The 24,060-nt window shown below is 46.4% G+C and overlaps 1 protein-coding gene across 2 annotated transcripts in view; it reads right to left on the bottom strand.

The window, feature by feature from the left end:
• The window catches only part of XPO5 (exportin 5), a 31,827-nt gene that overhangs the window by 7,623 nt on the left and 144 nt on the right, over nt 1–24,060 (bottom strand). The window contains exons 2-22 of one of the 2 annotated variants that reach the window (XM_075707372.1): nt 23,617–23,738; nt 22,905–22,977; nt 22,350–22,487; nt 21,854–22,036; nt 19,920–19,946; nt 19,400–19,585; nt 18,661–18,737; nt 18,118–18,217; nt 16,581–16,664; nt 16,041–16,166; nt 15,720–15,810; nt 12,108–12,236; nt 11,214–11,217; nt 11,042–11,180; nt 9,938–10,093; nt 9,472–9,513; nt 8,761–8,850; nt 7,259–7,458; nt 6,561–6,660; nt 5,447–5,628; nt 466–566 (exon numbers count right to left, since the gene is read on the bottom strand). In XM_075707372.1, the coding sequence (XP_075563487.1) occupies nt 466–566; nt 5,447–5,628; nt 6,561–6,660; nt 7,259–7,458; nt 8,761–8,850; nt 9,472–9,513; nt 9,938–10,093; nt 11,042–11,180; nt 11,214–11,217; nt 12,108–12,236; nt 15,720–15,810; nt 16,041–16,166; nt 16,581–16,664; nt 18,118–18,217; nt 18,661–18,737; nt 19,400–19,585; nt 19,920–19,946; nt 21,854–22,036; nt 22,350–22,487; nt 22,905–22,977; nt 23,617–23,738 (2,350 nt within the window). Of the gene's footprint in view, nt 1–465; nt 567–5,446; nt 5,629–6,560; nt 6,661–7,258; nt 7,459–8,760; nt 8,869–9,471; nt 9,514–9,937; nt 10,094–11,041; nt 11,181–11,213; nt 11,218–12,107; nt 12,237–15,719; nt 15,811–16,040; nt 16,167–16,580; nt 16,665–18,117; nt 18,218–18,660; nt 18,738–19,399; nt 19,586–19,919; nt 19,947–21,853; nt 22,037–22,349; nt 22,488–22,904; nt 22,978–23,616; nt 23,739–24,060 lie in introns of both variants that reach the window. The other variant, XM_075707371.1, reaches the window with a different exon arrangement.

The following is a 24,060-nucleotide window of genomic DNA, read 5'->3' as shown; positions in this document are numbered from 1 at the left end:
ACAAGCTCAAACCTGTTTTAAGATGGTTCGAAAAGCCTCCTTCTAATATACCGCCTGGAAACAAATGACAGGGCCATACTGCAGGACTTGGCTCTTGTCCTCCAGGACAGGTCTCTGCACCAGCACTCAGGGATCCTGGTGAGCACTAATTCTGCTCAAAGGCAGACAATTACAGCACCCCCAGTCTCTCCAGCCTGAAATGTCGTGTTGCAGAGACCACCACCCAGCTGGGATAAGCAGTTTGGTAGGGTACCCTTCATTTCACGCAGAAGAAACCAATTTGTCTGAGACCAATAACTTTTTTAGCTTCTTCATTTCAGCAGGTTCAAATCATAGCTGAGCTGCGAATACTGCGAAGAAGCTAGTTCTTCAGCCCCTCTTCACTTCCACTGCTATTGATCGACTACTACCTCAAACGCCTCTGAGAATCTGCCCACACATTCCTCCTGAAGAGAAGCCCCTTACCTAGGATGGCATTCTTCTCCACCTCCAGCATGTCTAAGGCCTTTGCAAATGTCTCCCCCAGCCTAGCCACCATCTCTGGCATGTAGAGATTGTTGTGAGTCCTGAAACAGAAGAGCACTTGGTTTATACTCGTGTGGGTCAACCCCTTTTGCCCTTGACAGTGGGATCCTCTCCTTCAGCTTGTGAACAGCTCCTCTGAGGCAGATGATGAGGAAGGTGAGACCAAGCACGTGTGCATGGGATCCCCCTTCCCCACCTGCAAAAATATTGGGGAAGCTGACCCGACAGAGACATGGAGTGACTCCACCTCATGTCCTGAATCTCCTGGCTGCCCCTTCCACTTATTTCAGTTCACCCCACCCCTTGCAAGCACTGGCAGTAAAAACTCCCAGCAATTCTCCAGTCGATGCTGGCAACAGCTTATTAGCTTGGCCAAAGGGATCAGAGAATGTATTTTAAAAACTGACAAGACACGGATTCTGTAATCTCAAAAGATCTTCTGCACCTAAGGCCCCTGCAGAGGGAGGGGCTATTTCAGCTCCAAAATACACACACTGCCCCCCAGGGATGGGTCACAGTCCCCAGAATGGCAGGTGGCATTGGAGGGACTCTAGGGAGAACATCAGTCCGATCAGATGTTACTCGTGGCAGACACATGTGCCCCCTGGACAACACATCCAGCTGGGAACAATTCCGCATCATCAGGAGGCGGCCACAGTCAGCTCTCCGTGAGGGACACCAATTCAGCCACGGGTGGCTGGTTCTTGCCATCCAGGCCAAAATGGGTCCCCTCTTAGCCAGGGTACCGACACTCAGAGCTGGACTCGGCAGGGGGTGTCTCTCTCACCTACCTCTCTCCTTTGAGACCTCAGACCTCCACTCTGGGTGTCGCCAGCTGCACACAGCACAAATCCTGCAGCCTCCTCCAAAACTGCAATGCCATTGTACCTGCTGCTAGAGGTGATCAAGGGCAACTCAGTATCTCCCCCTAGAGCAGCGTTTCCCAAAGCAGGGGGGTACATGGGAATGGCTGGGGGAAGGGAGCACGGACAGACCTCAGTATTGTCTCCAGAGTCTCAGCTTTCACTCATGTCTTAATGAATTTTTAAATTTTTTTTTGGAAGGTCTCTGTTCACAATCCTGGTAACCCTGATGCAGTGACGTCTGCCTGAGTTTGCAGAGAGCCTGAGTTAGCTCCAAAACAGCAACTATCCCATTTCTCTCTGCAAGTGTTAAAATACTTCCCTGCTCACTGTGTGTGAGGAAGGCAAGTATGTAAGTTTCATAAGAAAGAGCTACACAAATGACTTCTTAATGACTCATACTCTCATTCTGGGCTGGATCTAACACCATACAACAGGCCTCAAAGGGGGCACAAGCTGGTTTTACTTTCCCAAGAGGGGCTAGGGAGCAGCCCAGCCTCCACAAAAGTTTGGATAATGCTGTTCCACTGACTCAAAAAACTCTGCATTTCTGCTTGAGGGTATCCTGAAACCTAGCTACTCAAATCATCCCGTATGTCTCCTGCCTGCTCCATGCCAATGTTGGCTTTGCCTCATGCTGGGCAGAAGGGCAGTGGGGCAAACCCAAGGACTGTGGAATTGTGGGGGTGAATCTTGAAATCCCACTGCTCTAACCCCAGCAGGATGGGTCAGACGGTCATATCCTGAAGCTGTGGTCATGGTCCTTTGTTGTTTCAGAGTCCTTGAAGCACCTTCTCAAGTTTGACAGTTGGGAGGGCAGATGTTCACTCACAGGCCAATCTCCCTTAATTAATACTTTAGCGAGGTCGCAGTGGTAATGGAGAGAAAATGGCTAATCAGCTGCTCTCCAGGGAAGTTATAAAAGCATCCAACAGCACTCATACATGATGAGGATGTAGCCCCTAGGCATGTTCCAGCTGAGACTCTCAGCACTCCTGGGTATCCCCCACAGGAGAACATGGAAAAACAAAATCCAAGAGACATTTATGCTTTACAGAAGACAAGCAAAGGAAATGGCAGGACTTGGGGAAGTGTATTTTCAGCGATGGTCACAGCTCTGCTGGAAAGAGTGTTTGATGCCTAGAGAGACGGGCTTGAAGGCCAGAAGATGAGTCCTTTAGGACAGCCCATGATTGAAGAATCTTGATCTAAAGCTGGAGCCATCTACACTGAAAATGCCTACAGCATCCATGTCTGTCCAACAATTCTTTCACCAGCATTAATGCCTTGGTAATGTCAGCATCTCATCAAGAGGAGTTCCAAAAAAGCCTTTGTCCATGCAAAGCACTTGCTGCGCCTGACCAGTCCATTTACAACAAAATACAAGTGAATCCCAGCACAATAAAGGTGCTGCACCAATCAGTTCATGCAGCTACTGACTCCAGAAATGTGCCTTTATCTAAAGATGGCTGGAGATTGTTATTTGGGTTTAAATTCAGGAGAACAATTTAAGCCAGAAGCTAGAAAGAGAATCATCACTCAAAAAGCTGCAAGCAGTGATTAACAAAGCAACCTCAAAATCATTCAGTAAATACAGCTACCAAGACAGAGACAAATATGGGTAGGCACAAAAAGATAGGCTGGCAGGGAAAACACCACACTGTCTTATGCCACTCAAAACTACCTTATTTTTCCTTGTTACCTGGACTCCCTCTCCTTGCTCTCAGCTCTTTGGTCTCATCCATAACTTAGCTTCAAGCTACTTACCCCAGCAAAGACCCAATGGCTTAGCAACTTTCACTGCTTCTGCCTGCAAACACAGCAGAGGAATGCCACACAACATCCAGAGAGCAGCAGGCCCACCTGCTCAGCCTGCAAAACACTCTTTTTTGCATACTGGTACCGGACTTGGCATTCAATTCAGCCACTCAGTAGGATCCGTGCTGCTGCTACTTGCAGATCTGCTCACACAGTAACCAACACAATCTGCGAGGACTTCCACATCTGCCTCCTGCATAAGCACATGAGCAATGCTGGACCTTGCTTATCCCCACAGAAAGCTGCCTAATGGCACAGAGCTAAGAGAAGCATCCATCCCCAAGCAGTAATGCAACTATGTTCCTGCAGGCATCCTCAACACAGCCTTCCTCCCATCCTTGTACTGCCTGCCTGCTGACAGGCTGCTACAGATTCCATATTCTCTTGTGTAATCCATATTAAAGAGGGCCTGAGGAAGCAGTTCATGGAAAATGCACTCAAAGGCAGCAAAAACCACACCAGAAGCTCTATAGCACAAACTCCATCTTCTCCAGAAAGACATAAGCATCATCAACGTTTGCACTAAACAACTATGAGCTAGCAGTTGTCACACAAAGAGGCCTTGACCTCCAGCAGCAGCCAGGAAAGGTATGAAGCGGAGGATCTACTGCTCTTAATACATCATTCATTGGTTCTTGATGGATCATCCAGCCTTAAGAAAAGCCCGGATATCTCTGAGTGAAGTACAGACCACTCCATGTATGTTACTACCATGCGCTCAGAAAAAATTTTGGTCTGCAGGGGAGATGCTTGAACAACACAGACAGACACACTGTCTCAGAAAACAGCCAGGGAGGCTCCTCCTTTATGTAGATGGGGAAACACTGGCAATAGAACATGCTCATGTGTTTTCCTGGAGGTGGTAAACAAGCAGGCAAAGAATTTCTGCTTCTTTACAGGTAGTGATAAGAGTTTGACAATAGTTTCTGAAGTTTGTTGTAACAGAGATCTCAAGTGTTTTTAATCTTGCATAAGTTCAGGCAAGAACAGCGATCGCACAAGCAAAAAGTCTGTCCGTTGCAGCCTGTTCAGACCTTGGGCACTGGTTTAGTTCATCTCCCACAATACGGAGCATGCTCCAGGCTCTGGAAGAAATGGCATGAGGCTACCTCTACTCAGGCAACTCTACTCTACCCAACCTCTCTCAAAAGCTCATCAATAGGATCTTCAGCCTTCCGGGATAAAAGGCAAAACCACTTCAAGCACAGCTCCACAGCCATAACAAGATGGTTCAACCCTGCTCACTGGCTGAAGTACCACCTGCTGTGCTACACAGAGCTTTGCGATGAGAAGCACTGCTGGTGTGGACCAAGACAGCACGTGCTTGTCCTACCAGTCCAGCATGTTGCTTCTTACTGGAAGCAGCACAGTCCTGAGCTCAGTCACTACCAAACATACTTGATTAGCCAGAGCTTGAGTAATATGGCCCTGTTCCTCACAGACCTGGGAGCTGGAAAATCTAAGTGGATGTGACAATGCTCTTTGCCAACAGGCTCCTGCCAAGGACAGAGCCTCAAGTTTTCAAGTACATAACATGTAGTGTTATCTCACAAAACTGGCCCATAAGCCTGGCAAAATCCCAGTGTCAGCAGTTACCCTGAGACAGATTCCTCCTTTATAATTCTGGGAACTGTGTTATTCAGGACTCCCCTTTTCTGCCTTCTCTTGCTCCCTCCTCTGGCTGCCCCAGATGTACACAACACCAGTGACGTGCGGAGAGGCACTGCAAGGTAGCAACAGCCTGAGAGTATGCATCCACTGATTTCAATAGCAGACAGCGCTTCAGGAGGCTGGTGTTCATGTTCAGCAAAACCAGCTTAATTTAACACTGAAGAGAGAACAACACAAACAGGATGCGAAGAGAGCTGGGACTGCCCTGGTGGTGACTGGAGAGGTGGCCTTGTAGGGGCTGAGGGCAGAGCAGAGACGTTAGTCGAGAAACCATTAACTGGGTGGCAGATTTATAGCAGTGGAGGTGGGGGAGGCAACCCCAGCCCAAGCTCCCATTGGCTTTGATGGACTCTTGTAGGCCAGGCCAATGAACATTCAGAAGGCTCCAGTTTCCCCAGTGCCATTCCCCACTGTGAACAGTCAGGAACAGTACTTGGGCACCTGCACCAGCCTGTGTTCCTGCTGGCTTCACTGGGAGAACATGCTCTGAGCATTCCATGTATTTATCACAGTTTGGCTTTCAGAGATTTTTAAGTCAACACAAATGATTGCAAGTCAACTTGACCCACCTTATAAGAGCAAGTAAATTGTCAAGAAGCTTCAGGACCTGCTCAGTGCAGGGATTACGGTAGACTGGACTTCCACTGGGCATGTACCCCACCAAGAATCCTCCAGCTTTTGCCTCTTCAGGAACAGTAGGCCAACGAGCTCGTTTTACAACTCCCAGAATGGTGTACACGCAAAAGCTTATCTGCAGCAAGAGATGTGGAGAGACTGTGGCTTAGCCAGAGCACAACCTGAATAAACAGGTTTTCAGAGAATTCCTGAAAATTTCAGAGAAATCCATCATCACCCCATCTCAAAAGGAAACACTCTACAGTGAGCCTAATCTGGCGACAGGAACAAACTCTGGTGCATTTGCTGCCAAGAAAATGCAGCAAATGACCATGCTATGTTCCACCATCTTCAGTGACCCTTGGCCGTGGCAGGATGGCCTAGGAACTCGCTATTAGACAAAGCATCAATGCATACAGTCTCATGAGTATGCAAGCAACCAGGTAGGTTGCCCTCTGAAAGGAAGGGTCTACACCATCAGTTCCTCATTGCCTTCGTGTGCTGGGACAGATGCAGAGATCTGTGATGACACAGTGGTCAAACTGCATTAGCCCCAAATCAAAAGCACAGCTCTGTGGGCTGCATTTCAGTGTCTTCTACAGACCTAAAGACAGCAACTCCATTTGCAGCCTGTCTGAGAAGTGAAGACATTTCACTAATAACTTGAACAACACGAATCTCCTTGTATGAATTATATTCCGTCCTGCAGTCCCAGCATGATGCTTTCCATACTGCCTGGCTCAAAAAGCACAATTCACTGCACTGTATTTCCAAAAATTGTGTAAACCAATTCCTTCTCCAAAACCAAACTCTGCTACACAAAGAGTAGGGAATAGTGTGCTTCACTGCTGAATAATCTGGTTTTGCATGGCCTACATGCTCATTTCTGTAGCTTAAAGAGGCAAAAGCCAGCCTGCTATTCTGCAATCTGAAAAACCTGCCGATCCACACTCTAAATAAGTAGATAATCAGAAGAGATCATGTGTGTAACCACAACAGAAATGGGGGATGGAAGGAGGCAAGTCCCGTCTTGCTAAAGACTACACCTCTCCTGGTAATGATACTCACTCTAGAGCGGTTCAGGCCACTAGGATCTTCCAAGACTGGATCAGCAATTTTGTTGTCTGCACCCACATAGGAGATAAAGGCTTCAGGATCTGAGAGGACTCTGGCAGCAGCAAAAGACAGCAACGAGGATTATTGTTGGTACCAGGGAATTTGAGAAGAGCTTTGCACTGGCAATAAACAACAAATACAGAGCAGGCTAGACAGACTAGCTAGTGCTCCACACTGTACGTGGGAACATGATAAAAAGCACCAGACACGTGTGCACTCTCCAAACGTCTCCAGTTCTCTTGGGCCATGGGGACCTAAAACCTTTGAATCTCTTATGAAGACAGCCCTCCTGGGAAAACTCTTGTGTATGCCCAGCTGCCCAGGGCTGCAGCTTTAGTAAGGAGAGCTCAGCTTCTTAGCTTCTCCTGGAGATGAGCACAGAAATCTTTTATTTCTCATTTTCTGCAAATGCTTTGAGCATGCTGGGAAGTGTTCCTCTATCACCTTAAACAATGCTTACCTAGCAATTTTCAACAAACAGCATTTAGGCTCAGTTGGCAGTTTCTGAACTGCAGAAGAGCTATTACCACGACTGCCCAGAGCACAGGTCACGAGGCACCCCACCACCCTCATTTGGTTTGTGCATTCCCTTATTGGGCACATTACCTCTGCAACACCTCCAGCTCAAAGCTCAGAAAAATGACCCATACCTCTGCATCTCTGGAGAGAGCCATAAGCCAGCAACAGGAGCCATGAGCTCCTCCAGAAAAGCTTTCTGCCGCTCATAGTCCTTGAACTGGTTGCTGATGAGGACGAGGGCCTCCATAAGAGCACACTTCTCCATCTGTGTCAGAAGTAGCTCATTGGAGAGCAGCTGCTTCACATGGTTGTACAACATCTCAAAGTTTGGCTGGAAAACACATCCAAGTGGAAGAGCGTCATGCATTTGGTGTGGAGGAGGGCCACTAGGAGGGGCAGAGGCGGGGTGTACTGTACTATGCAGAACAGCTGGAAGAGATGTCTAAGTCACCTTTTATCTATATAGCCATCTCCTTCTCAGTCTCAAGTTTCTCTGAATGTTCAGTCTAAAAGAAGCTCTTTTCTTCCCTACCCTGTATCATCATCCTGCATCCAGTTTACTTTAGTCTCTGGAATGACTGAAATAAGCAGAGGAAACCTCTCTCTTCTAGGCAGTCATATCCCTTAGAGCAGTACCACACCTCAAAATAGTTCTGGTACTTTTATTTGCTGACAGAAAGTACCTCGCTCCTTTGGCTCTCAAGTACCAGACTTGGGACTCTTCCATCTCTTTGCTCACAACCGGTTAATAACGATTCATACAGTTATCACTATCTCCACAGGAATGGCTGAATTTCTTCCCTACCCACTCTAGTCGCAACCATGTCTTCCTCTAACTTCATATAAACACGAGCAATCATTCCCTTCAGCAAAGTCATCTGAACATATTTTGGGTGAGGATGTTTGGCTGGCCATGGGAAAGAGCGTGCTGCAGTTCAAGGACCAGTAGAGTGGGACAAACGCGCTCGTTCTTAGCAGCTATTGCAGAATGCAGACTAGAACCCCTAAATTACCTTCATTAGCATCCTCAAAAAATGTCTTTGTTTAAACTAGCAATGTCCTGTGGTGCTCCCATAATCCTAGAGCCACTCCACACAAACACTGCTAAAGAAAGGAGTTCAGAGCTACACATGTTGAATGCAGGCTGTTTAGTTCAGCAAAACCATACAAAACACTGGCTCATGGATTTTAAATGTATCTGAGTTTCCTAGTCTCCTCAAGTTAGTCCAGAAAACAAATACTCTCCTCTTGCTCCTACATTCTGTTAAGTAACAGAAGAAAGTCTGGAGATTAGTCATTGCTAGCACCTTCAGCTAAGGAATCAATTGAGACCACCACAAGTGACAAAATGGAAATTCAGCAAACACTCCCATAAAACAAATCTAATGCTGCTTGTATCCTCATCCCTTTTGCACTTAACTCATCACTTTATAATCCCAAGTCTTCAGGAAGAAAACGTTTTGGGGGCGGAGGAAGGGAAGAAGGGATGTGCAGGGAATAAAGCAGTTTGCCATTTGCGCAGGAATGTTTCTTGGAAGGAAAACAAGAGGCTGTAGCCAAGGAAGCTGAAGATCCCACAAAATCCAGCTGAAACTGAGGCAAGAGTCTTCATGATAGAGTTGAATTTACATACCAGAACAAGCTGAGGGTAATCCCGACACATCTTTATGATTGAGGAGCATGCATGCCTTCTCACATTCTTCACTGCTCGAGTTCTAGGAGCCTGGACAGACATAACAAACTTCAATGCAACAAAAGAAAAGTTCAGACAAATGCAGGGTATCTTCAAGAGACAAATGCATTACATACAGTTTTCTGCACTGTTGAGTACAGATCAAAAAAGCATTTCCACACCCTCCACCCCAAACAATCACGCAACAACCAGATTTCCTCTGGAGCAGCAGCCAACCCAAGCAGCCCATGTTCAAACAAGCTGTGCTCAAGGAGAGAGGATGCCATGGATCTTAGTATTGCGAGACTCCAAGCACTCCCTAGGTAGCTGGCAGCTTTCCAGCCATCCTTCACAGCCACATATACCAACCACTGAAGAGTACCCACAGCTAATGAGGGGATTTCACTCTCAGGAGGGCCAACATAGACTTTGGGACTAAGTACACTGGCCTTAGAACACACCTGTGGCTTTCTAAGTTTGTGAGCCAAAGCTTATTAGGCTCTGTCAGCCAAGAACAGATCAGTTATATCTAGACTTCCCAGCCCTTTCCAGGAGCAGGACTATACTTGAGAAGCCTACTACAGCAGAGTCTTCAGACTCAGCATGCTCTCAAACAGAGTATGATTTGATCCAATTGTTATAGTTTATTAGTAGAAAATAATTCAGACATACCTTACTTTCTTCTATAACTTCAAAGGTAACTGAAGCAAACAGCTGTGAGAAAAGAGAGGAAAAATCCAAAACCTCATGTCATTTGTTAATATTTAGCACTCGTGTGTGTTTTGAGCTCAAGGAATAAATCATAAGACTTTGGTGCAATTTTATTAAAGTCAGTGAAGAACCCTTGACTAAGTTGACAGATTAATCATCAGGACAGTGAGGCCTTGAAATAAAACATGGTGTTTACTGGCCAGAGCGTGCATTTAATGTTAAGGTTTAAGACTAGGAACCGCAAAATTTGTGTTATTTGACATTGTCTCTTCTTGAACAAGACTCAATCTCGTTTTTTCCCATCTTTAACATGAAGGATAGTCGTTCCGTGACAGTAACGCCAAATGGATTAACTCCTGCAGTTCAGTACAAGGGCCTTGCACCACAAAAAGCCTACTGTATTTTAGCATGGTCTGCAAGTACCTACCTTGGAAAGTACTTGTGGTAGGTATTCTGGTCGGTAAGTGACAAATGGGAAGAGAGCAGAGACATTGGTGAGCACACAGGACAGGATGAGAGGATCCTTTGTTTCAAAATTAAGGACAAGCTGCAGCAGATCTATGCCATCATTCACTGGGATTTCCTACAGAGGCAGGAAAGAGAAAGCAGAAGGAAAGAAAAAAGGAGGCAACACTCAGTACTTCAGCCTGTAGCACACATCCTACAACTCCTAGAGCTCGACCACAGAACTGCTGCTATCATATCAGGTCTCTCAGCTAAACACAGCTGTTCTCAAACAGAAAGAAAAGCAGTAGAAACCTCAGGTTAACTGTGTGCTGTGTGCACCTGCTGAGGGAAGAAGAACAGCAGCATTGCCATTGTCGACCGGGTAGTCTTGAGGTGCCAATCTTAAGTCCCCATACTATTGCTTGCACCTCTGGGAAAGGCAATTTTCCTCTCTCTCAGTTTGGCTCCCAATTCTTCTCTTAACTCTGTCCAAGAGATTCCATGCTTAACCAACTATATCAACCACAATTATTTTACTGTGATTAGAATGATGAACTAAGTGAATGAGCACCTAATCTAATAAAAAAAAATTGCCAGTCTACATCAGACTGAGAAAAAAATGCTTTCCATCTAATTTGCCTGCTGTTGAACAAAAAGCAGAGGGAAATTGCTTCTGATCTACTCCCTAAGCATGAGTTTCTCTCATTCAGTTGAAAGTTAAAAATAAAATAAAATTTAAAAAAATCTAATCGGGGAGATGATTAAAAGAATAAACTTAGGAAATTTCCACTTAAGCAGTCCTCTTCTCCTCTAGCAAGGCACTATGTCAAAGCATGCCACCTGAGCGCTCTCCTGTGACTTCTCATGGCATAGCATCCAGAACCAAGACATGCCTGACAGACTAAGCCAGTATGAATTTGGTGCCAGCTAAAGAAGTGTCACTACTCCTCATCAAAATCTGGGTTTTTGCATGGAGGTTAACTGGTTACTACAAACTTGTCAAGGACAATGTAGCTGAAAAAAACCCTCTCGTGTCAACCCAGAACAAGCCAGGAGAGCAGACAAGAGCATCTGGTACACATACGTCTTTATCCAGGGTTCGAAACATCTGGCTGATGACGCTCTCTGAGAAGAAGGTCATGGCATCCCACTGCACAAAGGATGGAGAGAAGATGGAGCAGAGACCTTCGCCTGTCTTAGCTGAAAGGAAGAGAACACTGGAGCTCTCACCATGCTCCTCCCTGCATGCACACCACCAGGCTGATAAGCTCCCACGCTGCAGCAGCTGCCCAGAGAGGTGGTGGAGTCACCATCCCTGGAAGTGTTCAAAAAATGGGTAGATGTGGCACTTCAGGACATGGTTTAGTCTAGTCTACCCTTAATTGGTTTAGTGTGGACTTGGTAGTGTAGGTTAATGGTTGGACTGGATGATCTTAAAGGTCTTTTCCAACCTAAATGATTCTATGATTCTATGATCTTGGCACTCACAGGTATCTTGGTCACAGCTCTCCCTGCAGATGCCTGGCAGGGATGCACTGGGAGCAATTAAGGTACTCCCGTGTGTTTTGCCTCATTCAAGTGAAGGCTCCCGAGACATAAGTCTGACCTTTGAGATACTATAGGGAGCAACACCAACAAATCACAGAAGGGAAAAGGAAAGGAGGGAGACCACATGCCCAGACTCACTGCAGGCAAGACTGCCCTAGGTGTGACTTTGCAGAGCACCAAGTGGCCTTCCTTCACAGGAGGAAAGCAAGGTGACCGACAGAGGGATTTGCCAGACAGGCAGAACCTCCCTGGACAAAAAGCATACATTATGGAGATAACAAGGCCCAAGTAGTTGTAAAATTGTATCAGAGGGACAGCTGCATCTGTTTTGCAGAGAGATTTTGGGGAGGGAAAGGAAGAGCCAGGGGCTTTACATTAGCTATTCCATAGGTAGACTGCAAAGGGTTAAATTTGGGGTGGGGTGGGTTTGATTTGATTTTGCTTTTAACTTGCAAGGACCTTAAAAGCCTGAAAGCCTAGTGTTGAGTCTTAGCTTCCCCTTAAAAAAAAAGAAAAAAAAAATAAAGGCAAAGAAATGTCTTCTTGGCTTGAATTAAAAACCAAATCCCATATTCCTATTTTTTTTTTTTCAGGTAACTTACAGTTCATGGGTCCAGTATCAACAGGAGCTGTGAGCTGGTACTTCAGCCATTCACCAGCCATTTGGAAGCCAGTTCGAGGGTCCAGACGACAAGCCATCCTCATCACCTCTCCTTGCTGGGCTCGGAAAGCTGCAGTGAAAAAATCAGACACCATGCAACAAGCTGATGCTACAAATGCTCCCTTCCCCAAAGATCACCTGCAGCTTTGCAGACCTGGGAACATTATGGACTGTTGCTCTGGCAACAGCTGTGTAGTAAGCTCAGATATACAGTCAGTAAACTAGGTCTAACAGGATGTGCAATTTTTTGAAGTGATTTAAATGGACTAAAAAATGATGAATTAACATAAAAGGAAGTGCAATTAAAATGTAATATGAAATATGAAGATCTATGCTAAACCCAGATTTACTACAATTAAACTTCCTCTTCATTAAAAAAGTCTTCAAACTATACATGTTTACTGCTTACAAAGCACCTTGAGATACTGAGATAGAAAAATAGCATTAGGTAACTACCACTTCCTTCAGCTAAACACACTTTTTCTAGTTTATTCAACTTAACCCAGTTCAGATTCTAGGCTGATAAGCTAATGCAAACTCAAAAAACCCAAAGAAGTCTTGTTTTTAACTTCAAAGATATGAAAAGCAAAGTACAGGAATTTCCTTTGTTCCAAATATTCCAGTAGATGACCGCACAAAAGAATCAGCTCTGCTGACTACAGATGCAACTTGCATTGTTTAAAAAAGTTATTCTAGCAAGTAATTTTATTTTGTGCTTCAAATTGGGTTTATTTTCTTATATATGTAATACCTTCAATAGAATCATAGAATCGTTTAGGTTGGAAAAGACCTTTAAGATCATCCAGTCCAACCATTAACCTACACTACCAAGTCCACACTAAACCAATCAAGGGTAGACTAGACTAAACCATGTCCCGAAAGTGCCACATCTACCCGTTTTTTGAACGCTTCCAGGGATGGTGACTCTACCACCTCTCTGGGCAGCCTGTTCCAATGCTTGACCACTCTTTCCGTAAAGAAATTTTTGCTAACATCCAACCTAAACCTCCCCTGGCGCAGCTTGAGCCCATTTCCTCTTGTCCTATCGCTAGCTACTTGGGAGAAGAGACCAACCCCCACCTCACTACAACCTCCTTTCAGGTAGTTGTAGAGAGCAACAAGGTCTCCCCTCAGCCTCCTCTTCTCCAGGCTAAACAATCCCAGTTCCCTCAGCCGCTCCTCATAAGGCCTGTGCTCCAGACCCTTCACCAGCTTCCTTGCCCTTCTCTGGACACGCTCCAGCACCTCAATGTCTTTCTTGTAGTGAGGGGCCCAAAACTGGACACAGGATTCCAGGTGTGGCCTCACCAGCGCCGAGTACAGGGGGACAATCACCTCCCTGCTCCTGCTGGCCACACTATTCCTCATACAAGCCAGGATGCTGTTGGCCTTCTTGGCCACCTGGGCACACTGCTGGCTCATGTTCAGCCGGCTGTCTACCAACACCCCCAGGTCCTTTTTGGCCAGGCAGCTTTCCAGCCACTCTTCCCCAAGCCTGTAGCGTTGCATGGGGTTGTTGCAACCGAAGTGCAGGACCCGACACTTGGCCTTGTTAAACCTCATACAGTTGGCCTCAGCCCATGGGTCCAGCCTGTCCAGGTCCCTCTGCAGGGCCATCCTACCCTTGAGCAGATCGACACTCCCACCCAGCTTGGTGTCATCTGCAAACTTACTGAGGGTGCACTCAATCCCCACATCCAGATCATCGATAAAGATATTAAACAAGGCTGGCCCCAAAACAGAGCCCTGGGGAACACTGCTCGTGATCGGCCAGCCGCCAGCTGGACTTAACTCCATTCACCACTACTCTCTGGGCTCGGCCACCCAACCAGTTTTTTACCCAGCAAAGAGTACACCCGTCCAAGCCATGAGCTGCCAGCTTCCCAAGGAGAATGCTATGGGACACTGTGTCAAAGGCTTTGCTAAAGTCCAGGTAAATGACGTCCACAGCCTTTCCTTCATCCACCAGGCGGGTCACCAGGTCATAAAAGGAGATCAGGTTGGTCAAGCAGGACCTGCCTTTCATGAACCCATGCTGGCTGGGCCTGATCCCTGGGTTGATCTGCACTTGCCTGTTGAGTTCACTCAATATGAACCGCTCCATAATCTTTCCCGGCACCGAGGTCAGGCTGACAGGCCTGTAGTTCCCTGGGTCCTCCTTCCCGCCCTTCTTGTAGATATAATATAATTCAATATAATTGAACTCCCTAAAACTACTTCAAATTCTGGCTTTATGCATTTAGCTACTTTCTGAGTTCCACGCAAATAGGTTTGGTTTTTTTTTTACTTATTTTAATAAATCTATCTAATAAGCAGAAAAAAATGCAACACTTAATCTTCAAACATAAATGTGAAAAGTAAGAATTTAAAGTAATTTATTAAGTATATCCTCCCAGCCACCAAGTGAGTACCAAACTATACCAGCCAGTGAGAACCAACCTTGATTTTGGGAAGTAAAATACAAACAGAAAGAAAAAAAAAGATTATTAATACCCAGGGTTCCCTGTGGGCTGGTTTATGATCACGATTAAATTTGGCTATTTTAATTGCTCAACTCCAGCTATTGGTACTGAACTAGAAGCTTCTTAGCAGGGCCAAGACAGATTTTCTTTCTGAAATGACATTTGAAGTCTTTTGTAAGCTGCCTTCCTCTCCTAACCTGAGCAGGACTCCAGGCTGTTTCATTTAAATGGCTGATGCAAACCTTCTGTAAGACTCATGTCCTCCTCTCCACACATGGTGGGGAGCTCTGCCCAGCTCGTGGCTGTTGAAAGGATGTTGCAAAAGGGGTAGAAGGAACAGAAAAGAAACATCGTGTCCAGAGAACAACGGAGCTGGTGAAGGGTCTTGAGCACAGGTTTTATGAGGAGCAGCTGAAGGAACTGGGGTTGTTTAGTCTGGAGAAGAGGTGGCTGAGGGGAGACCTTATCGCTCCCTACAACTGCCTGAAAGGAGGTTGTAGTGAGGTGGGTGTCACTCTCTTTTCCTGAGTAATGAAGTGATAGGACAAGAGCAAACAACTTCAAGTTGTGCCAGGGAAGGGTTAGATTGGATATTAGGAAAAATTTCTTCACGGAAGGGGTTGTCACGCATTGGAACAGGCTGCCTGGGGAAGTGGTTGAGTCACCATCCCTGGAGGTATTTAAAAGACATGTAGACGTGGCACTTAGGGACACAGTGGTGGACTTGGCAGTGTTACGTTTATGGTTGGACTGGATGATCTTAAAGGTCTTTTCCAACCTAAATGATTCTATGATTCTATGATTTCCTCCTCCAGGTGACCAAGAGGCACATTTTCTTTGACACTAGGTAGCAAATGCTACTAGGCCACCTATCTGGCCAGCAAGCAAAATATCAAAGAGTAAGTAAAATCAAACACTTGAGCTGCCACAGGAAAATCCTAAATTAATTTTACTCCAAGATCCAGGCTGAAAGAGTCAAGACACAAACAGAAGTTGCCAAGCCAACATGGTAGGCTCCGAGCTCAGCCAGCAACTGAAAGTAAGAGGAAAAGCACAGACAACAGCTTCCACACAGGGTGATGGCAACTTACAGTTGAAGAAGGCATTGAAGTCCTCATCACTGTCAAAATCAAAGCGGGAGTACTCACAGCTGGTGCTGTCTGTTTTAGAGGGAAAGCCCACCTGGAGACAGAGTGGACAAGGTCAGGAAGGAAGAGAAGTCACCCATCACAGCTAACACCAGGAGATGAATACTGAAGGCAAGGAGCAGACAGTAGAATGTTGAGATAGAGCTGTTTGCTCAGCAGGCTGGAGATCATGTCTGTGGCAGACACAATAAAAATGTAGTTTCTCCCCCATGATCCACAGGCCATGTTCACCTAGACACCTATCTGGCCACAGTTCCCACATACCTTCACTAGGTTGGTCATAGACGCACGGAGATACTTGGGAATCATAGCCAGCAACAAGGGGTCACGAGACAGAACTTCATGCCGAAAGAGGGCTCCCCATGTGATCTGGGTGGAAGAGCGCAGAAACTGGGGGGAAGAAGAGGGAAAAGAGGGGAACAGAGAAGGATTTCAGTGCTGAAATGTCCACTGCTAACTTGAAGCGTTGCTATCAGAAGGCAAGAGCAAATTACACTATTTGGTTGAGTCCAAGGCACCTTGCAAGCTCAACCCAAACTTCCAGAATGCTGAAAATCTCTAAGTCATTAATAGGGCTCATTGCAAATTCTGCACTTTCTAGTCAGCACCTCTGTGTCAGGCACTGTTCCTAATGGAGTGGTAATGGAGGAGAAACCACTCTGCCTTCCAGGTCTTCAGCTGAAATGGAGAGCCTGGAAAGCGATATTTGGCAGCTGAAGTTCTGCAGTTTTCTATAGGTTAGTTCAATTATGCATTCACACATTCTTACATAGACATACATGAGACCTTCAGCCCTTTACATACCTGGCTGGGATGGGTTGTGAAGGCTAAAAACGAGTCAAGGTATTTTCCAAAGTTGGTTGGCATTTCCACATCAGAATCTGAGCCCTATTGGGAAAAAAAACAATTTCAGACAAAATACTAACTATATGTCATGCTGGGCTCACAACTGGGTAAAGTAGGAGCACTACATCCAAGGCCACAGACTGTAAAGGAGCAGAGAAAAACACTGAACAACTGTGATTTTTTGTGAAAGCAGTAAGGCCTGAGGAGTAGCAAGTTCAGCTGACCAGCCTGGGGGTGCTGGAGACAGCACCACCCTCATTCAAGAGGAAAAGGTGACTTCTCAAGATACTGGAATTCTATTAAAAGCAAATTCATGACCGCTGGTGCTGTTGCCATGAGTCACAATTTTACCCTTATTGGGTCAAGCCCACTCAGCAGTACTGAGGTGGAACAATTCTCAACTACAGAATTTCACAAGCAAATACACCCAGATGATTTCACTCCCATTCCTCCAAATGTTTCCTGCATTTAACGTATGGACATCTCTTCTCAATAAATTTCTGGGAAGTTTGTCAGGAAAGTAAGGTTTACCTGGAGCCAAAAATTCAAGGTTTTGCTGCTCCTCCTCACTCAGCAAGCTCCTCACTTGACCTGGTGCCCTCGACATCCCTGTTCTGGAACTGCACAGCTCAGTGCTGCCTCTCCCGAGTCAATCTGGATGAGAGGACTCAAATCCCCACCTCATTACTTCATTACGGACTAACAGCTCCCACTATCTAACAGCAAGTGAAGTCACTGAAAGTAATAACACACTCTTTGTTTGCTGTCTATTCTTTTCAGGGATAAATTCTCAAAGGTGGGGTTTTTTTTTTGTTTTCTTTCCCTCCCTGTGAGAATTTACTCTGCTCTATCACTTGCACAGGCTGGCTGCCTCAGTCTCCCCATGAACAACCTCTCTCAAGATGCCTGCCTTCCTTACTGTAGAAGGACTGTGCTGAATGGAGGGAGCAGGAATTCAGCAGCCAGCATGGTATGCAAAGGATCAGTGTGCATCTTCATCTCACCATTGACACAAAGCATGAGAAAGATGAACAGCAGGAACAAAACCTGTTTCTTCCTTCATCTTGAGAGAATCTTGGTAGAAAAACAAACAAGTATACTCTCTGAGTTATTTTTAATAGGGAAAATTAAAAGGCTTCCAAAATAGGAGTGATTTCCTGGAGTAGTTTTTCTGTAGCAGTAGATAGCAAGGAACTTGACCAATTTTCAATAAAGCTTCATCATTTTACAGAGGTTATAGGAGATGACTTTTGCTGACAGCAGAGGCCTGGAATCAGTCAGGGTCCCTCCATTCTACATTCCTATGGCTTGGGAGGATGCAGTTATCCCACTCATCAGCACAGCCATTTCTGCCTCTACCAAATGCATGGAGAAAACCCTACAGCTACCAAATGTGCAGAGAGAACCCTGGTCCTACCTTAGCTCAGTGTTGCCTCACCCCCAGCCCTAAAAACTAGCCTTGCCAGGGTTGCTGCTGGTATCAGTAGAGACTTACTAGCAAAGCACACAGCTGGCTGCCCAATGCACACAAAACTTGGCAAAGTCTCTTCAAGAAAACGTAGTGCTTCTCCACCAGGCCTTCTCCATCTGCTGTCCTGGGAAAGAGGGGAGGGGGAAAAACAGGATCAGTTACTCATGCTGTAGGTAACAGGCACACTGCTATCTATCTTGTAGATAAAAAGAGGACTAGAGCAATTTGATTTTATTGCAGTGGGATTTTTTTTGCTACTATCAAGAAGCACTGCTTTATGGGCATCTAAAACCTCTGAAATTGCCTCTGAAAGAGTCCCTCCTGATCAGTTTCAGGCTAACAGAGAAAGCTGGGGAAGGTGTGATACTTATACCACTTTGTCTTTCAATTGTGGGATTTGAAAAAACTTGCAACTTTTCAGGTTTTGCAAAAGAAATGGTAGTTTTCTTCTCTCCTGGCCTAGTCCCAGCTTCCTGCAGTTGAGCAGCAATATCTTTTGTGAATCACATCTATAAAGCCATTTGTATGCAGTTTTGTGTGAAATTACAGCAGCAGGATGGTACTCACTGGGCAGCAGAGAGAATGTAGTGCATGGCAACGTCTCCAAACAAGACCATCAGAGGCTTCCGATCCTCCAGCTTACCCTGTGTGTAGAATAAACCAAATGCCTCAGTTAGAACATAACTATTTATTCCCATCTGCAAGTGAAATTAGGAGATCCTCAGTTGTCCTTCCATCCTGTCTAGGGAGGGGCTTACAGTCCACAAATGATTCAGTAAAAACTTGCCAAAAAATCTAAGGTATTCCTGATCTCAAAAAATCTCCCCAAGCAACCCCACCACAGGAACTTTAAATTGAAAAACTGATCCTGAGACATTAACTCTTCTCCACTGCAGACTGGCTAGTTATGTAAGGGCAGCTGATAAACACCCAGCCTTGACGCTAAGCTGCTTGTGAACATACAGGTCAAATCACCTGTTCAGATCCTGCTGTCATTGTTCTGAGCTGCCAGATGACACAGCTGGTGACAGTATTTCCCACTTCACAGTTGTAGAAAGTGGGGCAAAAAGAAGTTAATGGGGATCACCAACTTCAAAACTGCGAGGAGAGGGAAGCACAGAAGTTGGAAAGGGTTCCAACAGTTGCTGTATGTATAGTGCTGGCATGACATTCACGCTAAGTATCACTAACATAAGCAGCCAAATTTGAATTTTGTTTCTTAAATAAAAGGGCAATCTGAAGGATTATATAGGGGAACAGGAAGAAAACAAAGGGGAGCCAGAGGAGCTGAGGAGGAAGAACTCACTTTCCTGCTGACAGCAATCAGGAGACACTCTGCTGCTCCTATTTGGAGCTCAGGTTCGTTTAGGAGCAGACACAACATCTCCAAGAGCTTGCAGTTGTCTGCTGTGATGTGGCTCAGGGCCACCCAGTCAATGTAGCCAGCCAAGGTGTTGAGTGCTGCTATCCCCACGCGGCAGTTTGCCTGGGCCTGTGAACAGAGAGGAGGCGACAGGTCAGAGTCAGAGAGAAACACCAATTCCCACATAAAGCTGTCCACTCCCTGGAAGAACAGTATCAGGAACCACCCTGAGAGTGAGGTGGCAGCAGAAGGGTCCAGGTCCCCTCACTAAGGATGTCAGTTAAGGCCTGGGCATTTCTCCACTTGTGCCTCACTTCTCCAGGAATTTGTAGTATGGGTGAACAAACCCATCTGTAAATGAGAATTGCAGGTAATAGATTCCAAAGCCTGCAAAAAGCCTGGTTCTAAGCAATCTCTGTCTTAAGAATGACCAATGCACTAATTCCCACATAGTTCCACTCACCTTTGGCTCCTGAGCCAGATCAGCTTTCTGAAAAAGAAAACAAGAGATGGTAAGTGAGCAGCTACAGCACACACTTCCACCCAGCCACTGCTGGACAGGCTTATTCTCGAGAATGCAGCCAGAAGCAGCTTCACAGAACAGCTCCCTAGTGACAGAGGCTGCAACACAGTCTCCCGCTCAGGACATTGCTGCAGCCATCATAACCACCTCCACAGCCCCCTGGCAGGTAAGACAGCAGGACTCTGAATTGCAAGTTAAGCCACAATTTCCTTCTCATCCAAAAGATGACACTCCACAGTCAGCAGGCACCAGGGAGACACAGGGGACAAGAAGGAAAGGCATTTCGGTGCTTCCCTTTCTTCCAGGGAAGAAACTTTTGACCTTTTAGAGCACCTTACATCCAAAAGCCAGACTCTGAAGGATGCTGGTGGCTTTTATGTACTGAGATTGATGTCTGAAAAGGGTAAGTGACTTGTCCATGGTCAGAAAGGCAGCTGGAGAGAGAGCTGGGGCAAGAGCTTACACCCTGACCCCCAGTTCCAAACACTTAACAGCAGCAATGCACTGCCTGCACCATCTTTTTGACTAATGCAAATGAGTCCCTCAGACACTAAGTTTTGATTTGTTTTTCAGATGCAAAGACACCACAAGCATTTCTTTCTGCTGCAAGGTTTTGGTTTGGAAACTCTGTCCATCAATATATTCAGTGCAGTGATTTTAAGTTACTCTGGTTGTGTCCCAAACATTTAACAATGGAGCCACCATACCAGAACTGCGTACTTATAAGCACTGCAGATTATTATGGTCTTGGGGAACTGTCCACCATCTCCCCCACTCTCAGTGTGCAGACAGGTAACTGAACACCCAACCCTCAGAATTTACCCTGTGCACAAACATCCCAAAGATCTGCTAACCTGTGGAGCGGTGAGGGCTTCTTGTTCCTGGGGTGCTCCAACCTTGCCAATCAGAAAGATTCCACCGTTAGCAGAAGCAGCCACACTTCAGAGCCTCAAGCATTGCAATTCAAACCTTACCTGGAAATGCATTTCAACCAGACTACAAAATGCACCAGGGTCTCCCACCCACCACCAAGAACTATGCAAAGAACTGTCTGCTCTACAGGTGGGTTTGTTCAGCTTGTCAGTGCATCAGGAAAATGAGCAGAAGTCAGGTAGGAGAGGATTTTTCATTCCCTCCCAGTTTCACATTTAGTGTAAGTCGGGATTTTAAAAGCAACTTATTTCTAGACTGGTTTCTCAGTTGTGCTTCACTCTCAAATCCACTTTCTTCTCACAGGAACAGACTGGGGTAGAGACTTGCCTTCACCATCCGTCTTGACCAACCTGTGCATCTCTGACTCTACGTAAGAATTCAGGAAAGAAGTCTCTTTACACAAAAAGGAAGAGCATTCCTCACCACAACTTGACAAAAAAAGGGCTTCCTGACCTGAGCTCTTGAAGAAAAGGACCAGAGAGGCCCAGTTGCAATGCTGAGACGTCAAAAACTCATGCATTTTGGTGCATCACCACAAAGACACCACTGCAGCATAAGAGCAAATGCGAGCCCAGGATGGCATCTCTTTACCACTGTGTTACATAAACTAACCCAAATCTACCCGTTTCTGCCACAATCACACCTTCGTTTTGCTAAGCCGCACGCCTAGTGTCAGCAGAGCATCCCAACAGTACAGATGAGACACGCATCCACTCAAGCCATTTACACTAGCAAATCCATCAACACTAACCCCCGTCAACCTTGTGTGTTCAGTCCCTCTATCAGCACCAGCTTCCCAGACCACAGCAGATCCCTACCTCACAGCGACAGCAACGGATTTCAGACAGTTTCTGCACTTGCTTCCCCAACAACTTGCGAGTTGCATCCCAATTCCTAAATGCCTCCAGCACTGACTGAACCCAAGGAAAGGCAACTCTTACCATGCGCCTGTACTTGTTGACATTCTGCTGTAGGGTAGTTAGTAGGAAGCTGAAGATCTTCTCCATGTTCTGGGTGAGGGTTTGCTGGATATCGCGTCGCCGCTGGGTAGGCAGAGTTTGAAAAGTCACCACATCCTCTGCCAAACGTAGGAGGATGAACATCACCAGTTCCGTCTGAGTTTCCTGATGTCCCGAAATGAAATACACTCCATCAGTACACTTCAAACAGTAAAATCTCTAGAAACTAGCTCAGAGATGTAGAGAGAAACTGAGCATGCATAAAGATACAAGTCACACCTTGGGAAAACAAAACCGGAAGATGGCCCTCTCTCTGCTAAAATCATCTCTTAGAATAACTTAATCCTACAGGGATTTTTGAGTCCATCATTAGCCTGTCTCACCTGACCATGAGTGAGTTAGGGATTCCTCAGGATGATGGAAGACTGAAACCCATACTATGAGCAAGCAGAAGAGAACAGACAGGTGTGTTTCATACCCCTTGCTTGGAGAGGGTATCCAGCTCCTTTAGCATGTCAGGCCAGTGCTGAGGCCATTCGCGCTTGATCATCTCCACCACAATGCGAGACAGAACATCCTTAATGTGACTTTCCTCCTCCAGAATACTTTGAGTTCCCTGCAATAGAAGAGCGGCAGAGTTATACAAAACAGCAAACATCAGACATTTATAATTCTGACCTTGGAAGCACAGTGGTTGTAAATATTCTAAACCACACAAAATAACTTAGCATTCCTGTAAAGGATAAGAATGTCTATATTTACTGAATTTCCTCCTACAAAAAGTACCTTATATATGTTATACAAGCCTCACAATTTCATGCCATGTGAGATGACATGGTCATTGACCTGACTACGAGACAGAGAAAAGCACTGGAACAACCAGGGATGTACAGCAAGAAAGTAACAAAATGAAGAATTGAATTCAGGTCCTCTGTGCTAATTAACTGGAGTCTTTTTTCCTTTCACTCCCACTTTCTATCTCCAAGTGAGAGAATCATGTTTCAGAGAACAGTCTGGGGTAGAAGGTACTTACACTGGATATGAGGCCCATGACATTGTTCTTTAGATAAACCTTTTCTAGGCGAGGCATATTGTTCCAGCGGAACCTGTTCAAAAGAATTTAGGGGGAAAAAAAAAAAAAAGGAGAGAAACAAAAAGGACACCAAGTCAAAACATTTATAAAGATCTCTGACTTGATTCTTAATGAACCATCACTTCTTTACCTACACTAGAGAGAGGCACTACAGCTTAGTGACTCTGCCAGTGCCCAATCTCTTAATAAAAAGGCTGAGTTAAAACTGCTGCTGGCAAATGGGTGTGCACTACTGAGGTCAACACAGATGAGAAGCAGCAGCAAAAGCACAAAGCATCAGGTCTGCAGAGGCGGCAGAGAGGGGAATCTCAGAACTGAATACAAAGCCTCTTTGTTAGCACGAGGCTAATGACAGAGAATGCTGCAAAGACCTACTGATAACCCTGCGTGTTTATTTACATCTTGCATGTCAATATGTCTTAGAGCTCAGTGAATTAACCTTCCCAACCTGCCTCTTCTTCCTCTCCTTCTTTTACAGAGGAGGAAAGAAACAGAGCAGGACAGCAACTGTCCTCTGCTGTAGAGCAGACTCTCTGCGTCCTGAAGCGGGAGGCGCCGGGACAGGAGCAGATCCCATGCCAGCGGTTGCATGGCAGCGGGCTGGCACCCTTCCCCAGCACAGGCGAACGAGCAGCAGGATGAGCTGCCTTACTTGACCACATGCTCCAGGATCTGCAGGCCGAAGTGCCGGACGATGGCCGTCTGCGTCTTCTCTGCCAGCTTCAGCCCGCAGGGCACGCAGATGGGACACTTCTCCTTGAACTCCTCGCAGAACTGGGAAAGGACCAGGGACAGGCACATGCAGTTAAAACACAGGAGAGGGCACGGGGCGGCCAAGGGGCGGCCGGTAACGGGGGGGGGGGGGGGGGGCGGAGGGGGACAGCCTCAACCCCTCAGGGAGCACGGTGAGGGGGGAGAGCCGCCCGACCCCCTCGGCACAGCGCAGGCGCAGCCCCCACGGCCTTCCCCCGTCTACTGACGACTCCCAGCGCCTCGGGGGCGGGCCGGGGGCTGGCCGGGGCCGGGCCGCCCCGCCTCTCGCCCACCGGGCCCAAGCGGGCCCCGGGGCCCGTGCGGACGGGGCACCCCGCGTGGC

Source organism: Pelecanus crispus, chromosome 3, assembly GCF_030463565.1.
Source record: "Pelecanus crispus isolate bPelCri1 chromosome 3, bPelCri1.pri, whole genome shotgun sequence".
Classification (NCBI taxonomy): domain Eukaryota; kingdom Metazoa; phylum Chordata; class Aves; order Pelecaniformes; family Pelecanidae; genus Pelecanus; species Pelecanus crispus.
Note: the sequence above shows the minus strand (reverse complement) of the source record. Positions and strands in the feature narration are given on the sequence as shown.